This window comes from Dermacentor albipictus, chromosome 1 (genome assembly GCF_038994185.2).
Source record: "Dermacentor albipictus isolate Rhodes 1998 colony chromosome 1, USDA_Dalb.pri_finalv2, whole genome shotgun sequence".
NCBI classification, from domain to species: domain Eukaryota; kingdom Metazoa; phylum Arthropoda; class Arachnida; order Ixodida; family Ixodidae; genus Dermacentor; species Dermacentor albipictus.
In genome coordinates this window covers 71,443,126-71,468,066 of record NC_091821.1, presented here as the reverse complement: position 1 = coordinate 71,468,066, position 24,941 = coordinate 71,443,126, and the positions used below count along the sequence as shown (strand labels likewise).

General features: G+C 46.5%; 1 protein-coding gene across 4 annotated transcripts in view; it reads left to right on the top strand.

The window, feature by feature from the left end:
- Positions 1–24,941, top strand: part of Zasp52 (Z band alternatively spliced PDZ-motif protein 52) — a 106,826-nt gene that overhangs the window by 58,424 nt on the left and 23,461 nt on the right. For 3 of the 4 annotated variants that reach the window (XM_065434405.2, XM_065434408.2, XM_065434406.1), the window contains exons 5-11: positions 1,777–1,985; positions 6,426–6,621; positions 8,070–8,155; positions 9,647–9,749; positions 15,983–16,256; positions 20,639–20,704; positions 24,780–24,867. In XM_065434405.2, coding sequence (XP_065290477.1) covers positions 1,777–1,985; positions 6,426–6,621; positions 8,070–8,155; positions 9,647–9,749; positions 15,983–16,256; positions 20,639–20,704; positions 24,780–24,867 — 1,022 coding nt within the window. The remainder of the gene's footprint in view (positions 1–1,776; positions 1,986–6,425; positions 6,622–8,069; positions 8,156–9,646; positions 9,750–15,982; positions 16,257–20,638; positions 20,705–24,779; positions 24,868–24,941) is intronic. The other variant, XM_065434407.2, reaches the window with a different exon arrangement.

The window sequence follows — 24,941 nt, the reverse complement described above, 5'->3', positions numbered from 1 at the left end:
GCTGGTTCATTCCTTCATATTGTTCTTTTTAATATTCTTATATTCTGCGGGGTCGCATGAGCAATGGACAGACTTTACTACTGTGTATTCTTGATGGTTCGCTGTTGAATTGCATTAAGTTAGAACAATCTACCTTCTAGGTTAATGCAATCCGTGAGTGGTTGTGTACTGAACATGTACAACCACGACATTTGTGGTCGTGAATACGGGAGCGTGGGCCGTTCGATAGAAGCTGAGCACTGCGGGGAGCGGCAGGCGCACTCATGTTCGTGCATGACTGCAGCAAGGTTGAAAGCAGGGCGTGTTGGAACTGATGCATTATCCTTTAAATCGGCGCGGAAAACGACGACCACACTAAAAGTAAGGAAACAGGACGAGCGCTGTCTAATCGATGGATGGATACAACTTTCTTGTACGTCCGGCAAGCCCTGTCTAACAACTGAAGTTCATTAAGAAAAAAACGCAAAGAAAGACACCATCTACGTGCGTATGGCATCAGCTCACTTGGGATAGATCGCCAAGCATTTGCGTCTCAGTCTAACAAAGAGATGGACGACTCCGATACGCACGCGATTCGCACACCATTAGCGGACGCACTCGCTAATCGCTCTAGCGTATTGTCTGTTACTGTCACTACCGCATGGCAACTGAAAATGCTTACACATGCCGATGTAGCGCTTTTCATTGTCCTGCAACACAGAGGAAAGTTGCACCCGTTATCGCATCACGAACTTCCATTGCTTTTATTGAGAAAGACCTCTAATGAAAGAAATGTGTCTAGTTAATAATTTTCTCTGCAGTATATGTGCACAAAAAAACGACATATCAGTGATCTCATGTGTGTGTACCTTGACTTCTCGTCGGGCAGTAGACCGCAGCAGATGACGGGCGAGCGCGATTAGGAAATGCGTCCGCTACGCCTACCTATATCACAGTGGGTCATACCGCTCAAGGGTGCTCCCCCAGTAACATATGCTCTCGTGTTCACGGTCGCAAAGCATGCGACATGTACCCCGGGCCAAGCAACTTAATATCATTGAGCAAAAAACATCTGAAAATAATAAAAAAGAGCAGCGGCTCTCATGGCTGGTTCAATGGGAATGTAACTTTATCTGTCATTTCTTGAGCGATGGCTCGAACACGCATATTTGGAGCGTTTTCAAAGGAAGAAATTCATACTTTGTCAGAATCTATAACCATATGCTGAATATTTCAACCAGCCCGTCCTTACCTGCTGCCAATAACGAGAAAAAAAATAATAACAGTCAAAGGGAAATTAAACTGGTGCTCACATTGCGAGCATTCTTAGACTGTTGTCTAGTTAGGAAAATGACATAATGGTCAACCATATTTGAACCAGCACATATAAGGACGAGCACTTTGAGTCAGCAGCGCTAAGCACAGACGAAAGATTTCTGCTGTCAGCAGCGTAAAGGATGTGCCACTCCTTTCTCCAGCATTCGAGCGATGCTCCGTGGAGCGAAGAAACATGTAACGACAGCTGCTGGGTTCAAGATGCGTTGGTTACTTCTTTCAGGTTGACGTCGTTGCAAGTGCGCACAAGCATTGTCTCTCGAATCCAGCAGCTACGCTCGAATATCGCTTTCTTTTCACTTCGGCTCACAGATCAGGCGCCCTATAGGCAGAAGTGGCGCGCTCTGCACTTGTGCTTTCGCGAACCTTTGGAGAGCGCATGCTCAGATAGACTCGACAGAGAGCGACTGCTGCCGTAAACCCTTGCGCTTACTCAGCCGACGCCCTATCCTCTCTCTGCAGCATAAACTTCATGAAGGGAGACAAACCGCTGAACAAGGAGTCGGCCGTGTACCGCATGGTTCTGGAGGAAGACAAGCACCCAAAAGGTGATGAGAGCGACCTGGTCAGTGTCTCCGAAACGCGGACGCAATCGCTCGCCTTCCGCAAGCTGCTGGCTGTGCTCGGCGATGACGATGACTGCCTGCGCTCATCCTCGCATGACGTCACAGGTTTGTGTGTTCCACGCATGCCTTCCCCGTCCTCTCTTAACACGCTCCGCTGCATGTTTTGCCAACGGGCGGAAGCTCGGCTCTGCCTGCTATGTAGTGTTCTATATCGACAGCTATACCGCCAGCGCAACGCAGGCAGCAGTCAAGAAGCGCTCACTTAAGGTACAGCGTAAATCACTTATATATCTTGAGAAACGCCACCTTTGAGACAAGCAGCCAACAGAATACCTAATACGCCAATAGCCATTTGAGATTCCGAGTATATTCCGAAGGTGCTATGTGTGGTAATTTTGGATAGCTCCAGCGATGAACGGCTCTGCATAATATTCATCAGGGCACATCGCGCTTTAGTGTCATAACGAATGTTTGTTCAGAAGCAAGCAAATGTGCACAGGCTTGCTTTCTTAAGGGACAGAAACTGCAGAAATCATAGGTACACATTTTCGGCTGCAACACTTCTCGGGCTTATAAATGATTGGTTAGAATCAACGTAAGCCGTCATTTCATTTTTTTCTGAATGACTATGGCATTAAACGTTAAGTCACGGACGTACACATTATCCGGAAGAAACTGTAAGGAAAGCGGAAAAAACAACTACAGCCTATATTCTTTCAGCTCCTCGTCGCGCTTACGCAAGAGTTTGCACCATGCATGATAGCAACAGCACTGACACGCAGAAGTAAACAGTCATGATGGTTTTGAAAATAATATATGCTTGTATCTTCAAAGGAGGCATGCCTTCTATAAAATAAAAGTAAAAACAAAGGTACTCAGCTGCGACAGCGTGCTCCAAAATTTTAGCCTCCGGCGCAAAGTACCGTAAGCTACTGGGCAGCTAACAAAGAGCATAGAGAGCGGGCGATTTGCTTCCTCCAGATGGTCCCTCAATGTGCCCGCATGAGTGCCATCTCTTTTTATGCATGATTTCCAAATATATACTTGTACTAGCCGCCTTTCCTGAGTGCGGAGGCAAATAACTCGGTTTGAAACGGACGCTATCTGTGAAAGCTTTGCACTATACGCATACATTTAGAAGTTAAGAATGTCTGTTACATGTGGCATGAAAAAAAAATAATATAGACTACCTCTGATTAAGGTTCCTGTAAACGGGCTTCCAATGTTCGCACAAGGCATCCTGGTTTCTTCATGGGAATTCCCGTTTCCTGAAGCCTTAGTTGGAGTACTTCAGTCTATACTAGCTTTGCACCTAAGCCTGTCTGCTATTTACTTGGACCTCAATAAACCGTTTGGCGTTGATATTTAGGGTCCAAACAATGACTGAATGTGCTTTGTGTGTGGTTTTATGAAGTCCTTAACCTTAGTGGCGTGGAAACTAAACGCTATACTTTTATGCTTGTAAATAACAGCCACCTGGGAAGCCAAAGGTAAGTAAATATCCTGCAGTAGAGATCCGGCAGTCTTTTCCTTTTTTTTGCATTTGTGAACGTGAAAACTACACACATTTATACGAAAGATCCCGAACACGAATAGAAATTTAACTGAAAACATTGTCCGGCGACATTCAACTGGCGGGAGTACATACTGCTATGCAAATCTATTCTAGATGTAACACTGTGTTGCGAGATAATGCTCCTTTAGGTTGTACCATCTACAGCAGAGGCAAAAACCTGAAAGTTCTTTTTATCCGCTTAGAACATCTGAGTGCTAGTAATTACTTTGCAGCAAACATCATTCAGTGACATAAATTAAAATTATTTTTGATTAGTTTCTGTGATGTAAATGGTGCTACTTAGGCGAATATGAATGAGCAATATATATATATATATATATATATATATATATATATATATATATATATATATATATATATATATATATATATTTGTCAACGTCAAAAAAAGCAGTTATGCAGAAATATTACAGAATTTCAGTGGCATCAATGAGGCAGGCGAGCGCATTTCGCCTGATATCTGTCACTGCAGAAAACATCAAATAATAATATCTGAAAGTTGGCAAATGAAACGCAATTTGATGGTCGTGCCTGGTGTCGCCTTCTAGATTTCTTAAAATATCTCTAAAGTTCATTGACCCATGCAATGTATATGTAACATCGGTGCAGTTGAACAGAGTAATATTACCGTGCTGGATGACATGAAAGCAGAAGGCCTTCTTGCACGCACCCTGGAAGTTTACGGGTTCATCAAAACTATGCAGTGGTGAATGTGTTTAAGAGCACTTCGTCTGCTCAATTTTTCATGTACAAAGCTTGCACTCGTTTTCTTGTCACTCAGAAAGGCCTTCACAAGTACGGTGAGTATAGAGGGGAAGTCGTACAACATAAGCAAGAAGTTCGTGGTTAGAATAAATGATGGCGTCGTACCTCCCAGGAACTTTTCGTTGCGATGGTAGTTCAAATACTAATTCGCCACACGCGTCAGCGACAGAAGCGAATCAAGTAGCAACTGACGCAACGATCCAGTGGCAAGGCGGCTAAGCTTCTGCAGCTAAATCACTACAGAAGTGATAAAGTGAATCAGGAGGGGGAAGGGGGGTGGGTATTCTGTAAATGTCCACCTAGTGGACATGTGTCGATTCCAGCTGCTGCCGATGAGCTGGTTGGGTGGTCTGGGATACCAGCGAGGAAGCAGCATTCGCCTTCAGCCAGATCCTTCGTCGCTGGTTCAGCTCCAGCCGATCAGCGGTGGTCGAATTGGACAGTCCACTAGGAGATAGCTCCAACTTACAAGTAAATTGTTGCCATGGGACGCGGTGCAGCCGCAAGCGTCTCAAAGCCAGTGGCGTAGCTAGGTCGTCTGGCACCCGGGGCCCATAGATCTTTTGTCACCTTCTCTCACCCCCCCCCCACCCCTGGTGTAGTCAGGAAGGCGAGGATATCGAACATTTCTGGGGAAAGGCGGGGGGAAGGGGTGATGTTTCAGCACCAGCACAGTCGCCGTGAATAACGCGCATGTGCCCCGGGGCCTCCGCTCTCCCTTTCGTTCCCACAGATTGCGAATGTAGCAGATATACAGGCTATTTTATTTTCTGCGCTAAATAACACAGAATGCCGCAGTGATAACTTGTGCTAAGCGCATTTGCACATCTGCTGTCAGACTGTAAGGCTTCGAAACCAATGCAAATGCAGCACCGTGGAAAATAAGACTCACAATTAACAAAAAAATTTTAATAAAGTTTTAATTAGCGATTTCAGAGGCAATATTTCATTTGCGAAATTGAAGCCCGACAGTCATATGTTGCCCAACAACAACTCCACGAAAACCGTCGTAGGTACTACGGCGCGCCGTCTTCCGTCTAGCGCAAGCCTTCGGGGCAGAGTAGGAGGGGGGGGGGGGCGCCTTTTACTCGTGGCGTCCGCGCGCGCCCGCCCGGTCCCGGGCCGCTTTATCTTGAAAGCCATCTGCGACGGGGACCGAAACAGCCATGCGCTGTGTATTCGCGACTTAGCGTTGATGCGAGAGGCAGCACGAAGGTGGATTCGCTCGCTGCTGCTGCCGCGTTTCCTCACTCCAGCGTTTTGACAGCGAGCTTCCGCAGTCATTGAGTGAGACGTGTTCATGCTTGCTTGTGCGCGCGTGACACCATACTTGTTAATTTAGATAGTATGCCCATGTTTACAAGTTAATACGGCCGATAAAACTACTATCCTTACTTCGTACAGCTGTCCATTAATTTGTTATGGCAATCGTTGCTTCGCCTTTCGGGCGAAACTGCGACTTCTTTTTTTTTGTGGTCGAGCGATTTTCGCTACCCGTCAACACGCGCAGAGAAAGCCTGGAAATCGATCCCAACAATGCTTCACATTAAAAAAGAAATATGTAGCATGTTGTGGGTACGCAAAGATTTATTGAATGTTAGCGAAATGGGATGTGAACAAGTGCTTTCATTCGGGATTATGCATGGTGTCTCCGTTTGCAGCGATACAGTATACATAGATTGTGTCAACCCCGTATAGCTCTAAATTGGTACCAAAAGAAAATGAAAAGTCGTAACAAAATAATCGGAAATAAAAAGCACGGGTGCAGTTCTCGAATAGGCCGAGCAAGCTATTAGTTGGTGAAGCCCTCGACAGCGGCCCCACATATTTAAGACCATCGGACAAGCGTAAACGAAAGCCATGCATCAATATCCTATCTGATTAGAGATGAATTCGGCCAAAAGACACCGCCAGCTTTGGAGGATAGTGGATGGGGACACCCTTAGATTAGTTAGACGCTGTGCCTTGTTAGCTGGCGTGCCTTGAATTGAGAAGCAGCAAAGTACATCTAGCCGACGGGGCTGTAACTTAATCGTTCTCCTTTTTCTTTCCTGTTCTGTAGATAGTGTCTTTAGTACCCGTATAAGTCGGGTACAGGCTCTCTAAACGTGACCACTGCACATCGTAAAAAAGAAGAAAAAATCATAGTAAAGAGGCTTGTTGAACGGCGAGGTTTGATCAACTCGTGCCCACTTACACCGCAGACTTCTCGAGTGGCGGCAGCAACAGCCCCGCGCCGGGTGGGCCCTCACCTGTGGCGGCCAGCAGCCCGACGCCGGCACCTATGGTCAACCTTCGCCACGTGGAGGCCCCCAAGACGGCTCCCGCACCGCCGGCTGGTCAGCCCAACACCTCCGTGGGCGCCCCCAACACGTGCGCCGACTGCGGAAGGCTCATCGTGTACGTCCCCTCCTACGCCGCGGATACGGCGCACGTATTATACATGCATTACGGGCAGCGGGACGCCGCGCGGCGCGCATCAAACGCTGGAGGAGTCGACCGGCGTGCCACCGTCTGCTCGCCTTTAACTCTTGTCATTCGAGGGATCGTCGTCCGGCGCCCGTGTCGCTGCCCCCTCCGGCACCACTTCCTTTCCTGTATTCTTACTAAAACCGTGCAGCGTGCCTGAAGCTGAAAATGGCGACAGTCAGTCGGGGCTTGAATGCACATCTGTGTTCTCAAGTAACAAAGGTTCACGACTGGCTGGCGCTCTTGCGCCGGCCGGTAACACTTGGCCGAATGTAAGGTATCCGAGGCGCCAACCAATCGCGAAAGCTCCCTCTTTTCCTTCCCCCAGAGTAGGGTAGCCAACCATACGCATTTCTGATTAACATCCGAGCTTTCTCTCTTTGTTTCCTCCACCTCCTTCTAAAGTGCGCAATGGTTTGTGAATTCGGCTCCCAGTTCGGCTGCCGCCAGCTTCATCTCACGCAATGTTGCACAGTTTTCAGTGGGACAGAGTCCATACTCCTCCCGCCGCTGTTGCTTCCTTCTCTTGATGCGCCGCTCCCCTGTCGCTCTTTCTGCGCCAGATTCATGAATTAAAGAAAACGCTTGAGGTGGGCTTCAGATTTCCGGAGACGTCCGGTATCGGGAGTGCTTTGAAACGCGGATGCCGGGTGGAGGAAACCGGGAAAATAATTAGAGAAAAAATATAGAGTGAAGGAAAGAAAGAATTTGTAAAGATTCCCGGCTCGCTGCGATAACGGTGTGGTTAGCACGTAGGGAGGTGCTGATAACAAAAGTAATCCCTGTTGCCGAGAGCACAGCTGCAGAAAGAACCCGGCCGAGCATTCGGCGGGAGAGGGGCGGAGGAGCGCAGGGGGCGTGTATTCCGCGTGTCAGACTGGAAGAATTCAGTGCACGTACTTGGTTTTCGCTATTGATTCTATCTTGGTCTTTGGTCCGACGGCTGCGCGTTGCCTATGTTTACTTCCTAAAGCACTGCGTCAGGGAACTTCAAGGATAAATTTATAACGAGACTTTCGTGACTGAAGCACAAGCCATAGGGAAGTGGCCATGAATTGTGGATAACATTTAGGGCTCAAATACGAGTGTATTTATCAGATTTTAAATGAATAGTTAACCTTCGCTTTTTTTATTCGTGTTCGAAAGCGCTTTTGATATATATGATCTACGTAAGTTGATGTGTGAACGATAGCGAGGGAACGTTGGAAGACGTGTACATAGGTGGTTCGTCTTTGCACTGGCTTGAGTTGTCCCACATGCTGCTTTTGCTTCGCTAATTAATCAAGCATTGATGTGACTATTCAAACGCTAAATGTGGTGAAAATGACAGTTAAAAAAAAACTAATAAATAATTTTCTGATATCCCGATTTTATCGCAGAGGTGTGTTCGTTCGCATCAAGGATCGCGCCCTGCACGCCGAATGTTTCCGTTGCGCCACCTGTGGGACGTCCCTGAAGAATATAGGTAAGCGATGATGTTTTATTTTTTGTTTATACATGTGTACAAAAACGATGCACCAGGCCGCGTACTTGGATGTCATAATGAGGCTGTACGATTTACTGCCACTCCGCTTCAGAGACGCCTTTTAATGCTTCAAAAACGCAATGGTTCACGCGCTAATGGTTACGCATGGTTCTTTTAGTGCATGGTAAACACGAACAAAAGGGCATGGGGTAGTAGGTTAGTGTATCTCCTTTTCTGCTTGAATGCACCTGGTACCTACACCCATATCCGCTTATGAGATGCCAATAGCTGTATCCTGGAAGGCAAGCTTGACGGGACATTATGTTTGCATTGTCGCTTTAACAATCGAATTTAGGTCTATGTGCGTATTATGTTCTAAACACAAAGGAAATATCACTGCAGCAGCAGCAGCAGCGGAAATGCGAATTAAAACTGATCGTGCTATGGCGTAGTCAGGATACGCTGAAATACGGCGATTACGTGGTCACGGGACAATGACAGAGGCTGCAGTAAAGTTTAAACATTGACTTGCTGCTTGAGAGCGTTTCTTTTTCTACAAGAAAACATTGCAGTGCTTACAATCAACCTTACACAGCTTTAGTCGAAGCATAAGTTTTGTTTTTACAAACTTAGTAGCAGCGTAACATCAGAACGAAAAACCCCTAAATTATGCAGACACAGAAAGCAACAAATAGGGTGAGACAAGCACTTGTGCTGTGTTTGAGATTTTTTTTTTGTCAACTTTGAGCTGCCAGCTTGTTTGCTAGCAGGAGCCACCAACTAAATAAACTTTTCGTTGTGCCAGAATGTTCTTTGTCTTTGAGAATCGTAAGTACATCGTAAGTGAAATAAAGCTCGCTTTTGATGCCACGTGTATAGTTGAACAACGAAAACATGTCAGTGTGTCAACATCTCTCACTGCGAAAGCAACCTTTTACGCATGGTATTTTCTACGCGTCTGAACACTCCAAGAAACCCGCATGGCTGCGTTCAAAACTGGGCGGCAGGAAACGTTGAACTCCATGGTTTAATAAACGTTTAATTTGAAATGATAGTCGTAATAATTAAAGATAGGCACAATATGTTGGGATAATCTGCATTGCGCTTCGTGATTAGCAGCAAGTTGTACTATTCAAAGCTGGAAAGAAAAGAGACAAGGAAATAAAGAAAGCTGGGAGGATGCGTTCACACAGTTCTTCGTAAAATAATGGTTCTGACTGAACAAGCGCGTTGGATGTTATTATGTTTCTATAAAATTATGCTCGCTGTCACAAACGAGCTGCGCCGGCCACTACGGAGATTGAGAGAGCGAGAGGAAAAGGATAAATGAAAGGCGGGGAGGCTAACCAGGACGGAGCCCGGTTGGCTATCGTGCATCGGTGAAAGGGAGCCACTATGCACGCAGCGCTCGAGCTGCCTCGTGAGAGCATGCCGAGGTTTTGGTGTTTACCGCAAGTTGAATTCTGATCTCAGTGCTTCGTCGCATTCTAGGATACTTCAACATCAAGGATAAGCTGTACTGCGACATCCACGCGAAGCAGGCCGCCCGCCACATCGCGCCTGGTAGCAACCTGGAGCCAGTGCCCGTTCCTCCGTGAGTACAGCTGCGCGAACGCAGCACATGGCGCTTGCGCCCGGTGACTAAGAAACGCCTGGCTAGATAAAGACTAAGAAACACCGGGTTAGATAAAAATGTGCACGCCCTGCAGGAATGTGGGGCCCTAAAGAGACATACGCGTATGCTCTGACTGTGCGGAATTGCTCTTTGGATAACAATGAAAATATGCGAAGGAGAGCTAAGGGCTGCGAGGCTCGGATAGCAAAATGGCCTCTGCTTTGGCTGTTTACCTTCTATGCATACCACAATCTTCTGATTGCTGCCGGAAAAAGCGAACGCTCGTCAAACTTCCGGAATGGCGTACAAGTATGTTATAAAGTTCAGACGGCTTGTAATGGATATTATTACCAATGTAGCAATGACAATAAATATATCCAAATGAGTAGCATGTTTTTAGTTTATTGGGACACGAAATAATATTTTGCCGGATAGCAAGATTGTTTCTATGCTAGCGTTCTACCCCGTCCTAGGAAGAGTGGGCATTTTTCTGAAATCTTACACCCCCCTACGTTGAACGCTAGCATAAAATGATACCGACGTATCTAGCGTGAAACAAGACAAAACATAGTCAAAGAAGGTGAATAGCGCGTTGCTATAGCGTCCAAGAAAGGATCCGTAATGTGAGAAAGCACATTTTAAGTCTTCCAGTTTCTTGAGATTTCCTGAAATGCTCTTCCTAGTAGGAACATTGTAATTACCTGATTTGGGCCCACTATTTTTTTCTTGTCTGGTATCTCTGTCCGGCAACACGTTCATACCAGCACGGAGCATGCTAGGCCAACAGCCGCATCGCTAGAAGCATAGGCGCTGACTACGGGGAGTTTTTCGGGAAGGAGGGGGGGGGGGGGGGCTAAGCCTCCCTCCAGGCGATTTCTAAACTTCGCCCCCCCCCCCCCCAACACACTAAAGTGCCAGCACCAGAGCTTTGTCACCGACATCATTCGAGATTTCTTTTAACTTTCCTTGACCTTTTCCCTTGAAATTTTACTGGGGCTAATGTCTTACTGCATCATTGTTGACGCGGACGTGCACGGCTTTCAATTCCTACTTTCGCTTTATTTCTGCAAATACTGACGATAGGAGGACACACGCATTAGAAGCACTAGCAGTGGCTGCCTCATGGCTATTTTCTTACTTTAACATTGTTTTAAATTTCCGCTGTAAAAACGATGCACATACACAATATACTTAAATATACTCACAGGCCAAAGTTTATTATATTTTTGAGAGAAATCGAAGTAACCAATTAAAAATTATTTCTAGAAGTATGAATAGCCAATGCCTAGAGAATGAATATGTTGGTGCATGTTCATCACGCTTCTAATCGCTTTGCGTCCTTTTTTGACCATGAAAAAGAAAAAAACCTACGAACTTCAGTAACATCTTCCCTGCATTTCCCATCCCGTTTATCTCTCTCTCTCTCTATCTAGGCAGAGTCTTTTATCAATGGTGTGTGAAATGCACGCGAATGTTCTGTGCCGCAGTATTGCTTCTCTTTTCAGTAAGCAATGCTAACGACTCATGAAAAAAATCATTTCGAATAATTTACAACATTTATAAGGGATGGAAACATCGTTAGTTGCATGCACAGGTAATAAATATATGCAGGGTGTCCCAATTAACTATCATGCACCAAGATTAAAAAGAAAGAGGAATGCGTCATTCGAACAAAACGTGGTGCATATTGTTTACAGTACAGTGGAGTATCTTCCAGTAATTTTTAATACTGTAATTTAATTAGGTAATTGTAATTAATTATCTAACTCGTGACGTACTATCCTAACTATCAAAGTGTCAATGAGGCATTTGTAGGGAGAGCCAAGGGACATCTAACTGCGGTATCTTCAGTGACGTACTAATTGCGAACTAATTTTTTCCGTCTGATTAATAAACCCCGCGAAATATGGAGAATACCACGTGACTGCTGTCCCACCCGGATCACAAACCAGCGCCTTCGAACATGCTCCCTCTGAGTTATCCAGAACGAAATAAAGGAAATAAAGAAAAACATTGTGATCGAGTCATTGCCTTGTCTACTGCGCCCCGGCTGAAGTAACACGTCGCGTTTGGTGTCAGTTGGAAACAAGCTGTGATAGCTGTTGTCTTAGCGTAGATAAACTGCACGGTTGTTTCTTTTTTCTTTCACAAAACCTATCACGACAAAAGCGAATTGACAACGCCAATGCAAAGGTTTACAGGTGTGTGTTGTTTCGTCCCAGTCGCCATGTCTTTCTCTAATGAGCGGAAGATGAACATGATCCTTGCCTTGGGAGCTGCAAATGGCAACGAGAGGAAGGCTGCAAACATATATCAGTAATGGAGGTAGTCATGGAGTCGTGTGGTGGTAGACCAAGCGCGTCGACAATCGTCAGAAATTATGACAACCTGAGACAAACTGGCAGCGGCGAAGGACTCCACCTTTGAGTCCTAGCATATATATGCACGAATGTTCCAGCATTTATGGCCTCAAACCTTCACGCTAGCGCGCGGGATGTGGCCGTCCAGGTGCCAATTTCCAAGTCATCAGTTTGGAGGATTCTAAATGACGGCCTTTCACCCGTACCACCTTAACCAGCACCGATGCTTGGACGATAGAGACCTGTAGAATCGTTTAGATTTCTCGAATTGGGTCCTCACAAAAGCCGATGAGTCACCGGACTTTTTGAGCAACATCATGTGCACAGATGAAGCCAATTTTCCCAGAAACGCCCAGGTAAATTGGCACAATGCACACTATCGGAGTGATTACAATGCACACTGAGTAAAGCGCAATCGGCACCACTACCAGTGGTCGTTTCATGTAAAGTGTGGAATTTACGCCGGTGCTATAATCGTTCCAGTCTTCGATCCCACACTAACTGGACAGCGTTACGTGAACAAAATCCTTGGAGGGGCGGATGAGTTTCTCAGCGAAGTCTCGCTGTCACGTCATCCACTTCTTTGGTATCAGCAAGATGGGGCACCCGCACACAGCAGCAGCCGAGCACGAAACTGCTTGAATGTGACTTTTCATGCGCAATAGATTGGAATGCACGGGCCTCTAAACTGAGCGGCTAGGTCACCTGACCTCTCTCCATTCGATTTCTTTCTTTGGGGTTATGTGAAAGATCATGCTTACATGATCAAGACGGATGTCAGATTAGCTCAAGGCAAGGATAGCAGATGCCTGCCGTAGAATCCCAGCGTCGGTCATGAAGAAAGCCACTAAAGATGGGATAAAGCGGACTCAGTACTGCGTAGCTGCAGAAGGAGAGCTATTCGAACACGTTCTCTAGGAAGCAGCTGGTGTTCAATGGGGCTTACGAATTCATGTGCACACTGAAATCTGTTGTATTTAAAAAAAAATTTTTCTCGTTTGTTTTTTGTGCATACATCCGGCCTGACTGCCAATTCGGCTCATTTAGAAGTGGTATATTTACTTTCTTGAACGCATCGGTTTTGCCTTTTCTCTACACGTTGGTCGCTTCCCGGTTTGTTTATTTCGCTTTTAATTTTTAACATGAACCTGTTTTGCAGCAGGATCACACTTGCATGAAAACTGAAACGCTCACTTTAATTTGGCTTTGGGCTGAAGCAAGTTTCTGGCGCGAAATATAGCTTCGCACGCACTCTTTCGATGCGGTGCGAGCAAAGCCGAGAATTAGAAACATTTTATGCCTATTCTCTTGCTTTTCGCATCTCGTGCGTGGTGAGAGCGGCGCTTCGGCCGCGTTATCAAGGGACTTTCGTTATCGATGTGATATGTCTGTATTGAGAGACGGATATTAAGTGTGACGTAGAAATGAGAGGAAGGAATAGCTGCAAAGCCGCGAAAAGTGCTGTTGATGCTCCTTCCGTACCATTATCAAGGGGATGAGCTGTCTCTTCGCGTTTGTGACAGGCAATACAGTTGCTTTCAATCAGTATGATTTGGGTGGGAGCGCACTCACGTGGTATTTTTCATACTTTGTGAGGCTTTTTTTGTCAGTCGGAAGAAATTGTACGCAATTAATACGTCACTGAATACACCGCAGTTAGATGTCATTTCGGGGTGCCTACAAATGCCTCATTGACACTTTGAAAATTAGGACAGTACTTCTCGAGTTCGATAATTAATTGCAATTGCCGAATTACATCTCAGTAACGAAATAAATACTGGCGGCTGCTCCACTGTACTGGAAACAATATGCACTAGGTTTTCTTCGAGTAACGCGACTGCTCTTTTTGAGGTCTTGGTGTATGAGAGTTGGGGAACACTGTACAATTCACTCAGTAACCGAAATGAGGCCAAGCAGGATTCACTCGAAATCAGAATCAACAGCAGCCAAGTGCACCAGTGCTTATACTCACTCAAAAAAAAAAAAAAGAGAGAGAGAGAGAGAGAGAGAGAGAGAGAGAGAGAGGCTGCAGTTCCGCCGGAAAGGCGAAGCAGTATGAATAATCGCCAAGTATGTGATAACTACACGAACAAAGGTTACACCACTGAGAGAAGCCAGATTGTTGGTGTTGGGAGAGGACTTAGTCTATGAAATGAGGGGTTGTATATACTCATATAGCGCCGTCACTTCAGCGCTCAATTCTTCGAAGTCACACGCAGTTTCCTCAAGTGCAAGAAATATATGTATGAAGTTCGGAAAGCTGGTTGCGCCCCAACCCCCCCTCCCCCCCCACCCCCCTCGGAACAAATGAAAGCTCTTCGCATATGGCTAGAAGCCCTTGCGTTGGCTTTCATTGAACAAACCGGTACCGAAGTAAGAATTTTGTTAGAGTTACTTTCCTCTTCTGAGTTATAATGTTCAGTCTCCTCACGAAAATTGCTGAGCTTCCTCTAAAGAAGACATGGCGAACGGGTGCAAGGGGAGAACGATATTGATACGATCGGTCGATTAACGGAGCTTAACGTAGCAAATGTGCGGCTGGGATATGATGAACGCAGTGGCTGAGTCCTCCGGATTGATTTCTTTAACTACCTTTGTGACTTTAGCGAGTCTCAAAGTTTTAGTACGGAGACATTTCTGCATTTCACTCCAAATTAAATCCACAGACTGCCGCCAGGTGACGGAACCACAGCTTCGTTCTGTGCAGGGAAATGTAAAATACACTGAGCCACTGCGGCGGCTATTGGGAAACGTTAGTTATAAAATAAAGACCGATGTGGGGAAAAAAATGGCATCTTAGTAACGTCACCTTTCTGCTTCGCCTTTGTACTTAACGACACACTGTTATAGGACGAACGAAGGTTAAGAACATTATACTTCATTTTGTGCTCAGGCTCGGTGTTCTCATAATCTGCAAAAATCGTATATTAGAACAAAAAAGCAAAACATTGAGCATGGACAACGCGCGACTATGCTTATTATTACGCTGAACGTGCCACAAACGGGGTAGTCTCCTTTAAGTATGTTGAACCACTACACTCGGGAGCAGTTTAACAGCCTCAGCCCATGCAGCCACAATCCATCACAAATATCGTACAGGTGTCATTACTGGCCATCGCTTTATCACTGTATTCAGCTAAAGTTTGTACCACGTTGTGCTTATTAAAAAAAAAAAAAGAAGTCGACTCCGGAAGTGTAACCGCTTCTAAGGTACTGCATGCACTGACACTGCACGTTGGTAAAGAGACACAAAAAAAGAAAACAAAATACACAGATCCCTTTAGAGCGCGAAAGTGCACTTTAAGAACGCTATTTTCGCTAATTTCGCAATTATGGGCTTGCTGTTAGAAGCCAGAATGAAGGTCGAAGTTTCATTTCTTCAAAAATTTGCGCAGAAATCCCGACGCCGAAGCATCAGGGTGACTTCATCCATTTCAAAGTACTTTATCGCATCTAGGCCTCGTTAGCTGAGCAAACGTTCGCGAAACCGGCCTGGTGCGATCTTTATTTCATTTGAAATACAATGTAGTCCATTTTTACGCATAGAGAATCACCTATAGTCTCTAGAAGACGCCGTCGATATCTATGCCGGAACTGTGAACTGGTGCGAGAAATTCAAGGCGGCGTCGCAACTATATTCTTTCGTTCTTAAGCGTCTTTCTGGCTTACGAAGCCTCTGCTCATGATAAGAGCGGCATGGTAAGATTGGCTTTTTCGTTGGTATCGTAGGCGAGTGATTTACAGTATTCTTAACCATACGGATGAGATCATTTTTCTCTTTAGTGTCGCTTTAAGCTTTTTCTATGCGTGAACAAGCGCCCTGACGGAACCGTCCCTGCTGCATCTTCCCAGGGGCGGCCACATCCCGCAGGGAGTGCCGCTGGCCCCCGCCCCGGCCCCCGCACCGGCGCCGGCTCCGGTGGCCGTAGCCCCGAGGGCTCCCGCCGGAGCCTCCTCCCCGATGTACACGCCGCCGGCGCCCAAGTTCACGCCGGCCGCTCCGTACACGCCGAGCCAGGCGGCGCCCGCCGCGCACTCGCCGGTAGCGGCCGCTCCGCTGGCCGACCAGCCGCCGCCGCCACCCGACAGCCCCGGCATCTGCTATGACTCCCCCGTTGCCATGGGCGTGAGTAACCTCCGCAAAGTCTTCCAGAACTAGGGGCTCGCGCCGGCACGCGCCGCTTCCGCTCGCATCGACGGGAAGCCAAGCCCTGCGCGGTGCAGGACTCGCGTCTCGAGCGCAGCCCCGTCACGCGACCGGGCAAGCTATACGGCCTTCACGGTGTGATGTGGAGCTTAGCGATGCTCGCGGGTCGCCTGCCCTTTGTGTCGGTGCACACAGTGCGCTATGCTGCGCCTGGTGGCGTTCACCGCGGCGGGCCATCGTAATATGGATGACAGAGCAGCGTGACAGAGCAGTTTTTGTGTGGCTAGCTAATCTTCTTGTGCCGACCTCTATGTTTTTCGGGAGGACGCTTCTGCTTTTCTCTATTCGTCCTCGGACATCAACGTATTTGTGCTGGCAGTGTTTGCAATAGCTAGCTTTCTTTTTTCTCGTCACCTGTCTGGCGTATGGCTGCAAATCGGGCGGCATATAACTCAAACTCGGGTGCTGAATGTCAACTAGTACATGATTCGAGATGGCGATAATTTAGTTCTGATGTGAGGCGCCCATGAAAATCAGTCTCTGGTAGACCTTGCGGTGAGCCGATATGCCTCGAGAGCACTCTCCATTTTTTACTTTTTTTTATTGTGGCAACTGTTTGTACAGACTGTGTAGAAATTGAAAGCATGCCGTGGTATTCTGCACATAATGCTTAGAGGGTTGTGAGTGTGCTTGCGTTCACTGATGTTGGGTCTCGGCGTGTGTGTGCAAGGAAAAGTAACGAGCTACGGGTCAAGGCAAGAGCCATTGCTGCTGTCTGTGACTGACAAAGGAAGTTTGTCCCCACTGTATCCGTACGCATATGAGTGTGTTTGAAACCGTTTCGAGAATATAGGTGCCTGACCCACAAAGCGCATTCAGCGATCGTTTCTAAGGGCTATTGTGCCGTTTTCTGAGCACATTTCTTTCCTGCCAAACTTATGTGATGTTAGCTTCTACATGCCTCATATGTGTCTCTTTCAGGTATTTAGGCGATATGTGTGATAATGCTTTTTCATATTCTTAGTAGAAATAATGATGCTCTACCAAACGCAATAAGCTAGTCGAATGTAAGGTGTTTGCATTTTTCTCAGGATATTGCAATGCTGAGTGTCAAAAAGAGTACCTGCAAAATACTCAAACGTTAGGATTTTTGTTTACCTCGTTAGTAATCCTAGGAGTGTGGTAGAGTGGTGAGTGTTCGTGGTCGCTCTATAGAGAGAGACGGCAGCTTTCTTTTTCAAACCCTCTTGAAGCTTCTTTGCAGTCATAGTGTGGTACTCCAATTGTTACCGATTGTCAGCGTTTTTGTATTGTAAAGTGAGTTGGGAGGTAGTATGAGAAACACGCGATCACAGTTCGTCTTCTATGTTGATTGTTAAGCAGCTACTCTAGACGCATGTGGAAGAGACCATGCGCTAGAAGAAAGCAAGTCCATCGACTCTTTTTTCTTTGTTTCCTTTTTTTTTAGTAAGCTTGAGTTCGGCTACCGTGTATCGTCTGCCTCGTGTATAACTGTTCTGCTCGTTCGGCGTTGTTGGCCGCGTCCAGTCATCTATCCCAGTGTTGTCGCGGAACCTTTTGCCTCGTACGAGCTTCGTGATTTCGCGATACCTTATATTTGTGTATACAGCAATAATTTGGTGGACCGCACTACGATACCCAAAGAGGAGTGTTAAGAACGTCATTTTCGCTGTGTTGTCCATCGTGTGATGAAATGCTTTTCAAATAAAGTGCCAAACAAGTCAACGAAATCCACTCTGGCCATCTTGGGTTCTGTTTACTCTCTTGTCGTCGTCACGTGCACGAATAAGAAGACTAACCGTGTAACAGATGCACGACGGGATGAGCGGCTGGAAATGCCTCGCTCTTAACGCTCCTCACGGCCTCACGAGAATGTGTCTCTGGTCGCGATCTTGCAGCGCGCGGTGTCTCGGGCTGCACGCGGCTATAGGCGGCGCTTCGTGGTCTGGGTGCTCGGACTCAGTAGTCGTAGTGTGCACGGCTTTCAGAGCGTGTGTGCTTCGACGCGGTGCTTCTTGCTGCTTGGCTCTGGACTGATGACGTATTACTGTATGCTTGAACCTAACCCCGTGTAGAGCTTCCGGCCCTTTGTCCTAATTCCCTTTTTCACATTCGGCCGATTCCTCTGCCGCGTGTGTGCGCCGAGTCTCGGCTAGAGCTAAATTTCGCGTGCTGTTTGTAGAGCATAATTGCGATGACTGCGTTTGTGTTGATGCTGAAATGTGCGGCTGTATGAGGAAGTTAGCGGCGCCACCAGATATGGTTAGGTTGCAAAAAAAAAAGAGGAAGAAATGAAATAAGAAAGAGGCAGTACGCTTATCGTGCTGCTTTGCTAATGGCTGAATGCTGCGCTTTTCGTTCAGTAGACCGTGCCCATAAGCCAAGACTACACTTACAAAGTGCAGGTTTTTCTTGCGGAAGAAGATCGCGGGGGGTTACGCCTAGCTTCAGTTCTGTGTGAAGGCTGTCTTAATATACGGGGTACACAATGAAAAGAAGAAGAGGGATGATTGCTAGTAACCGCAAAGTCAATTCGTGCAGCGCTTCGGCGAAACTAACGCAAAAATAATTTTTCCCCAAGGCCCGTTACCATACTTGTTTTGCAATGTCAGGATATTTCAACGAAACAAAATCTGAGCTTATTTCCTTCTTCGAAATAAAAGAGAGAGAGATATGCTGGAGGTGTTACCTGGCTGTTCGCCTGACATGCTAAGGACTTCATCATACGCTGTCCGCAATCTCTGGCAAGAAGCCATCTGTGTCTAATGTGTGGTCATATTAATTTGCCCTCTTTACTGGCAAAAATAAACCTTATTCTTCAGTTCAGCATCACACTTTCCCATGCGTACATTTGTTGCGTATGTATAAATGGGTGCATGTATATGTCGAGATCGGCCTGTCCTATTATGAGTCTACTATGTATTGTTTCTCCACGGTGCGTGCGTTGGCGTTCTCATGAAGTACGAAGAAAATGCATGCTTCACAGCTTACCATTGCTGCAACAAAACTCAAGCCAACTGAGATGAAAACAAGCGAAGGAAACACATGCACAAGAAACAAGGAGCACACAAGACGATTGCTGGACTAACAACAGAATATTATTGCTGACATAAACCCGCAAGGTGGCACCAAGCACATGCGCCATTACAAATCATCGAAAGGTATCTGTATAGCGCAACAAAACAAGGACACAAGAAGAAACGAAGACGAAGCCAAGTGCTTGTCTTCGCCTTCATTTCTTCTTGTGTCCTTGTTTTGTTGCGCTATACAGATACCTTTGAATGACCGACCAACAAGCCCATATCGCCACCCTCGGCCATTACAAAGCAACACTATAAACACCACGAGTTACAAGCATTATCACTCAATCTTACTACCACACTTAAGTTTCTAGATACGCTAGATACGAAAACTGAAAGTATGATAGTAAGGTTGAATGATAATGTGTGCAACTTGAAGTGGTTATAGTGTTGCTACGTGCTGGCGCTACGGTTAGCGAAACTTTGCAGATTTATGTCAGTGAGAGAGGTCAGTTGTTAGTCCAGCAGTCGGTCCTGTGTATTTCTTGTTTCTTGTGCATGCGTTTTTGGCACTGGTTTTTATTGTAGTTGACCACGGTAACAGCTCGCCCAGCACTTAGCCTCGCTGCTAGTACTCAAGCCGAGTCACCGGGTGTTGGCCCGCTTGCCTGTACGTCTAGATGTGTGGTCTGCGGATAAAATGAATGGCAGTAGCACAACTTCGTTCACACAGTGAGGTAATATTTGTCTCGTCGTTTTAACCGCAAACCGGCCGTCAGGCAGCCCTGCCATTCTCGACCTCAAGAGACGAATAATGCTTTTGTATTGTGCCTATTGCACACAAAGTACGCTTGCATGATCGACTAAAAAGATACTTAACGACTTCTGGCGTGCAGCTCTAACAACCTACCTACTGAGGATATATAAAAAGACAGTATTAAATTGAATAAAAAATAATAAAACGCGAGTGTGTAGCTAACAAACGATCAATTTATGCGCCAGTCTTGGAGCAGACGGCATGACCTTGAACTTTTAAAGAAATACTATGCGTCTCAGTAAAAATATTCGTGAGTCGCAAGAGCCAGAAAGGAATTATGCAAACTTAGAATCTATTGGTGCCGGACCTATACTGCATGTGTACTATAATACACGAGCTTCCATGTAGTATGGCGTGATTTGCAACAGCAACGCTTGACGCGGGGTGTGATGAGCTGCATGCGAGCTGTGTTCACTTGCACATTTGAACACCCCTGCATCTTGCTGAGTTTGTCGCTTTGGTCTCTTTTTTTTTCTGCGGCACTTCTGTTGTTCCCTGGACAGCGCTCCGATTTCCGCCCGGCGTCAACGCATTCGCCCATGGTGGGTTCTAAGCCGCAGACTCCGCAGGTAAGGCGTTTCGAGTGGGAGCCAACTCACTTACGACCTTGCACAACAAGTGGTGAAACAGAGACAACAAAAGCTTTCCTGCTTGAGGCAGGTGATTATATATACCTCGAGCTACATTCTTTATCTTCTTGCGACACGCATACGCACACGCACACACACACACACACACACACACACACACACACACACACACACACACGCACGCACGCGCGCACACACACAAACACATGCACACGCGCACACGCACACGCACACACACACACACACACAAACACACACACACACATGCTCACACAAACACACGCACACACACGCACACACACGCGCGCACACACACACACACACACACACACACACACACACACACACACGCACACACACACAAGAATATGAGGCGAACAAGTTAACTTTAATAGTAAATTCAGAAAGCACTGCCTAAAGCTTAGAAGTGCCTCTTAAATGATGCTTTATGGCATGAGCGTTCAGTTTACTGGATTTGTACTAAACATTGAAGGAACGGCCGAGGTGTATATTTTACTTTCGTTAGCATGGAAAGTGGGCTTTTGCACTCCTGCACACTGGCTAAACAAAGAAACATAAGTAAGCTAAGTCGTGGTAGCTCGTATTGGCGAATTACACTGAGAGGCAACGAAAACAACACACCGAGGTGACATGGGATGCGACCGGCGTTCGTCGCCTGCTGTGCTATAACTTTCTGCGTCATTTTCGCAGCTATACTTAGCCGAGTTCGCTAATGTAAGCACTACGCCGGCCTATCGCGATGCCTTCATCGCGCTTCGTACTACTGTGCTGGATATGCATTGAAAACAACTGGAGGGCACGTAAACTCTGAATCATTAGCGGCCTTTGCACCTTACTTTCCCTTTTTTGAAATAATGGTGAAAATCCTAAGCCAGAGAGAGATTATCTGTACGCTTAAGAAAAACAAAGGGAATATATACGCAATATTACGCAAAATAAATAAGAAAAATAATATGCAGATCCCACGCCCTGTGGGAATCGATGTAGCCGAAGCTTTCTTTGCTGTTTGCTTTAACTGACGATAATTAGCGGCGATGCTGACGGCAAATGTTTAATTTCTTCAAGGTTTTGTCCAACGCAAGTTGGGTGAGTTCATGTTAAACGTTACCTTGCGTGCACCACCACTGTTTGTCTGCGTTGTTGGGCGTGTAGGCGTTGTTAGGCGCCATATTTCATAACCTCTGAATGGGTTGAGTATTGTCATTGCCTCAGATGGCACATCACATCGTGGCAGAAGCATTAAACCTGACAGAGAGAGAAAGCAAGGACAGGAAAGGCAGGGAGCTCATTGGATTATGGGGCTGTACGTGCCAAAACAACAATCGGATTATGAGGCAGGCCGTAGTGGCGTACTCCGAATTAATTTTGGCACCGCGGTGTTCTTTAATGTGTCCCTAAATCAAAGTGCGCGAGCGTTTTTATTTATGCGGCTGTCTCGATCAAATCCGCGACCTCGAGCAATGCCATAGTTGCAAAGCTATCGCGGCGAGCACAGAAGTGTCGATTTGACGTGCGACCACTTCCGTGGTGTCGCCCAGACCGTGCAGTGCGCTTTAATTATTGCGGCTGTGCTTCTGCATGCCCTGCGTAACTTGTCTGGGAACTGCGAGCGAAGAGTGGCAAGGCTGCATTCACTCGTTTCGCGACTGCGTCGGTTCTACCCACTCTCTGCTACCTCTCTCCCCTCCGGTCTTCCATTCTATCTAGCTTCCCCCAGGACTTGTACGTTGGCCGAAGGGCTTGCGCGGGGGGGGGGGGGGGGTTACGGATATTTGCAGCTGTGAATAGGGTAATGTGGCGACGACCCGGGAGCTCCAGAGGGCATTATGCTCATTCGACGCAGTCAAATCCAAACGAGTTCCTCGCGTATCTTTTCTTCGTTCCACGCTCCTTCCATGTATATACACGCTCTGAACCACCCCCGACGTGGTGTGCCGTACAGCAGCAGCCACAGCAGCAGCAGCAGTGGGAAAGTCGAAGGAAAAGGCAAAGAAAGCTTCGCTTTAAAGAAGGAATACATTCGATGACTCAGCCAATAACAAACTGTTTGGCAGACCTTAAAACATTGCGAATGACTGGCAAGCAATTTTCGGTTCTAGAACACGTTGCAATGGAAAGAGAGTGTAAACCCGTATACGTGATTGCAGCCTTTTTGGTTGCAGGACAGGGAGTATCGCGGTCTTAATTCTATCCTCTACTGAAAACCCGCACACAAGAGCCGCTATATGTTCAAAGTACTTGAACGAAACGGAAAGCCTTATTACGGAATGACCCGAGATGCAGTAATGCCAGCGCTATCACACCGTAATGACACGCGTAATGTGCTATAGTACGAAAACTAAGCCCGTATGACTGAACAGCACCTGTGCGACACATACACTGGCAAATGTGGAAAAGAAAATACGCCTCCTATCTTGTCTTGTCAGGTTTGCTTTTTATTACGGCGTGATTATAGATACCTACAACATACACAGATAAGAAATGTGTGACATTAATCGATGCACAAGCTATTGCACAAAGGCAATTGCATCCCTGTGGGTCATATTTATGCGTAAAGACCTCCCTTAAAGGTTTTGACTCGATTACTCTTCGCATTGCCTAAGCGAACAATATATTATAAACAAATGTATCGACTATCGCTTAATATTTATCGTGAGCTAAAAGCATGTACAACCAAACTAACTCTGACTCTTGCGAAATCATTGAAGTTCGCCTGGGGCCCTATAACGTAAAACTATTCCAATGTGTTTTTATTCCAATCTCTTGACGTCAAATTTCCGTAGCGGCTGACGTAAGCATCGGGCGGTGACCCGCAGGGTTGCTTCAACAGCCCAATCAAATGCACTCTAGTTAATAGGCCGTCACTTTTCTTTGCTTTCAAAACGAATAACATTGGCTACATTAAGCGGCTTTTAGTTTGTAATTGGCTGCCAGGAGGAGAGGGGCACGCTCAAGTGGAGAGGGTTTCTATAGGGCCGAGCCAGCGCACTGAAGATATATAACCGGATGAATAGGATGGTGCCGGGGTGTGCGACTTGTCCGCTTTCCCTTACTGAGCTTGCTGTAAAATCGCGGCGGCGTGCAACTGAAAGTTAGGAATGCCGCTAAAACGGATCCTCAGCGGTGAAGAGTTGGCAGAGCGAGGACGTAAACGTGTAGAAAATGCTCGAAAACGTTACACAGTCATGCAGAAAGTTTTATTATAAGCAAATAAACCCAGGCTCTCCGGCAGGTGCGAGTAGCCAGTGGCTGAGTGATTGGCGGCAGTCATCTTTTATTCCTTTCAGAACGGGGCAGCCTGCGCCTATTCAGAAAAAAAAAAATCACTTTTATTTGTGCATCTTTAACGCGCACACGTCACTTTGACGCGATGAGTTTTCGCGGTTTTGTGACGTCGCGTGACAGGCAGGTGAAATGGATGCAGCCCAAAATCTTTTGACCAATAGTCGAGGGCTAATGGCGAAAAGGCGTCGAATGAGAAATAACCATTTTTTTTTTGTTTGGTCCTATCATAATCATTGTGTACACGCCATATCAGATGGGGAGCTATCGCGGTTTTCGTGACGTCGCGTGACAGACAAGCGAAGTGGGGTTTTTTGGACCAATCGGGGAAGGCTGATTGCAGAATTGGAATAGAAAAGTTTGGAATAGATTTACGTTACAGCGCCCCTGTTTTCAAACGTGTTCATCTTTGTCTTAGCTCCACTTATGTGCCTTCTCACAGCGAAGTCTTTCAGCTAAACTCCCCTTTTTCTTCTTCTGCACCCTTCTTTTCCTGCAGCCGTTCTAATGATATTTAGAACGGCTGCACTTGAGGGAGAGTTGGTAATGCACGCCTGTCTACTTAAGTCTTCATGTAGTTTGCGTAAGTTAATCATCTGCAAAAAAAATGTGGGCTTACTCCAAAGGAGGGAGTCCAATATTTGGCATTCAGAAAAGTTGCAAAAAAATACAGCAATAACAAAACAAAAGGACACAGCAAGAATTCGCTCCTTGGAACTGACGCCGCTGTTACCGTTTGCTCACCTGACAGTCAGCGAAGACGACTCCGCCGTTCGGTGGCATGACACCGCTGCATCCCGTGACAGCACCTGTGGCCGACGCTCACCGTCCGATACCAGGTGAGAGCCGCGAAGAGCTGGAGACACGTTGGCGTGCTCCTGTGATCGCAATAGTCGAGTGTAGCAAGGTCTAC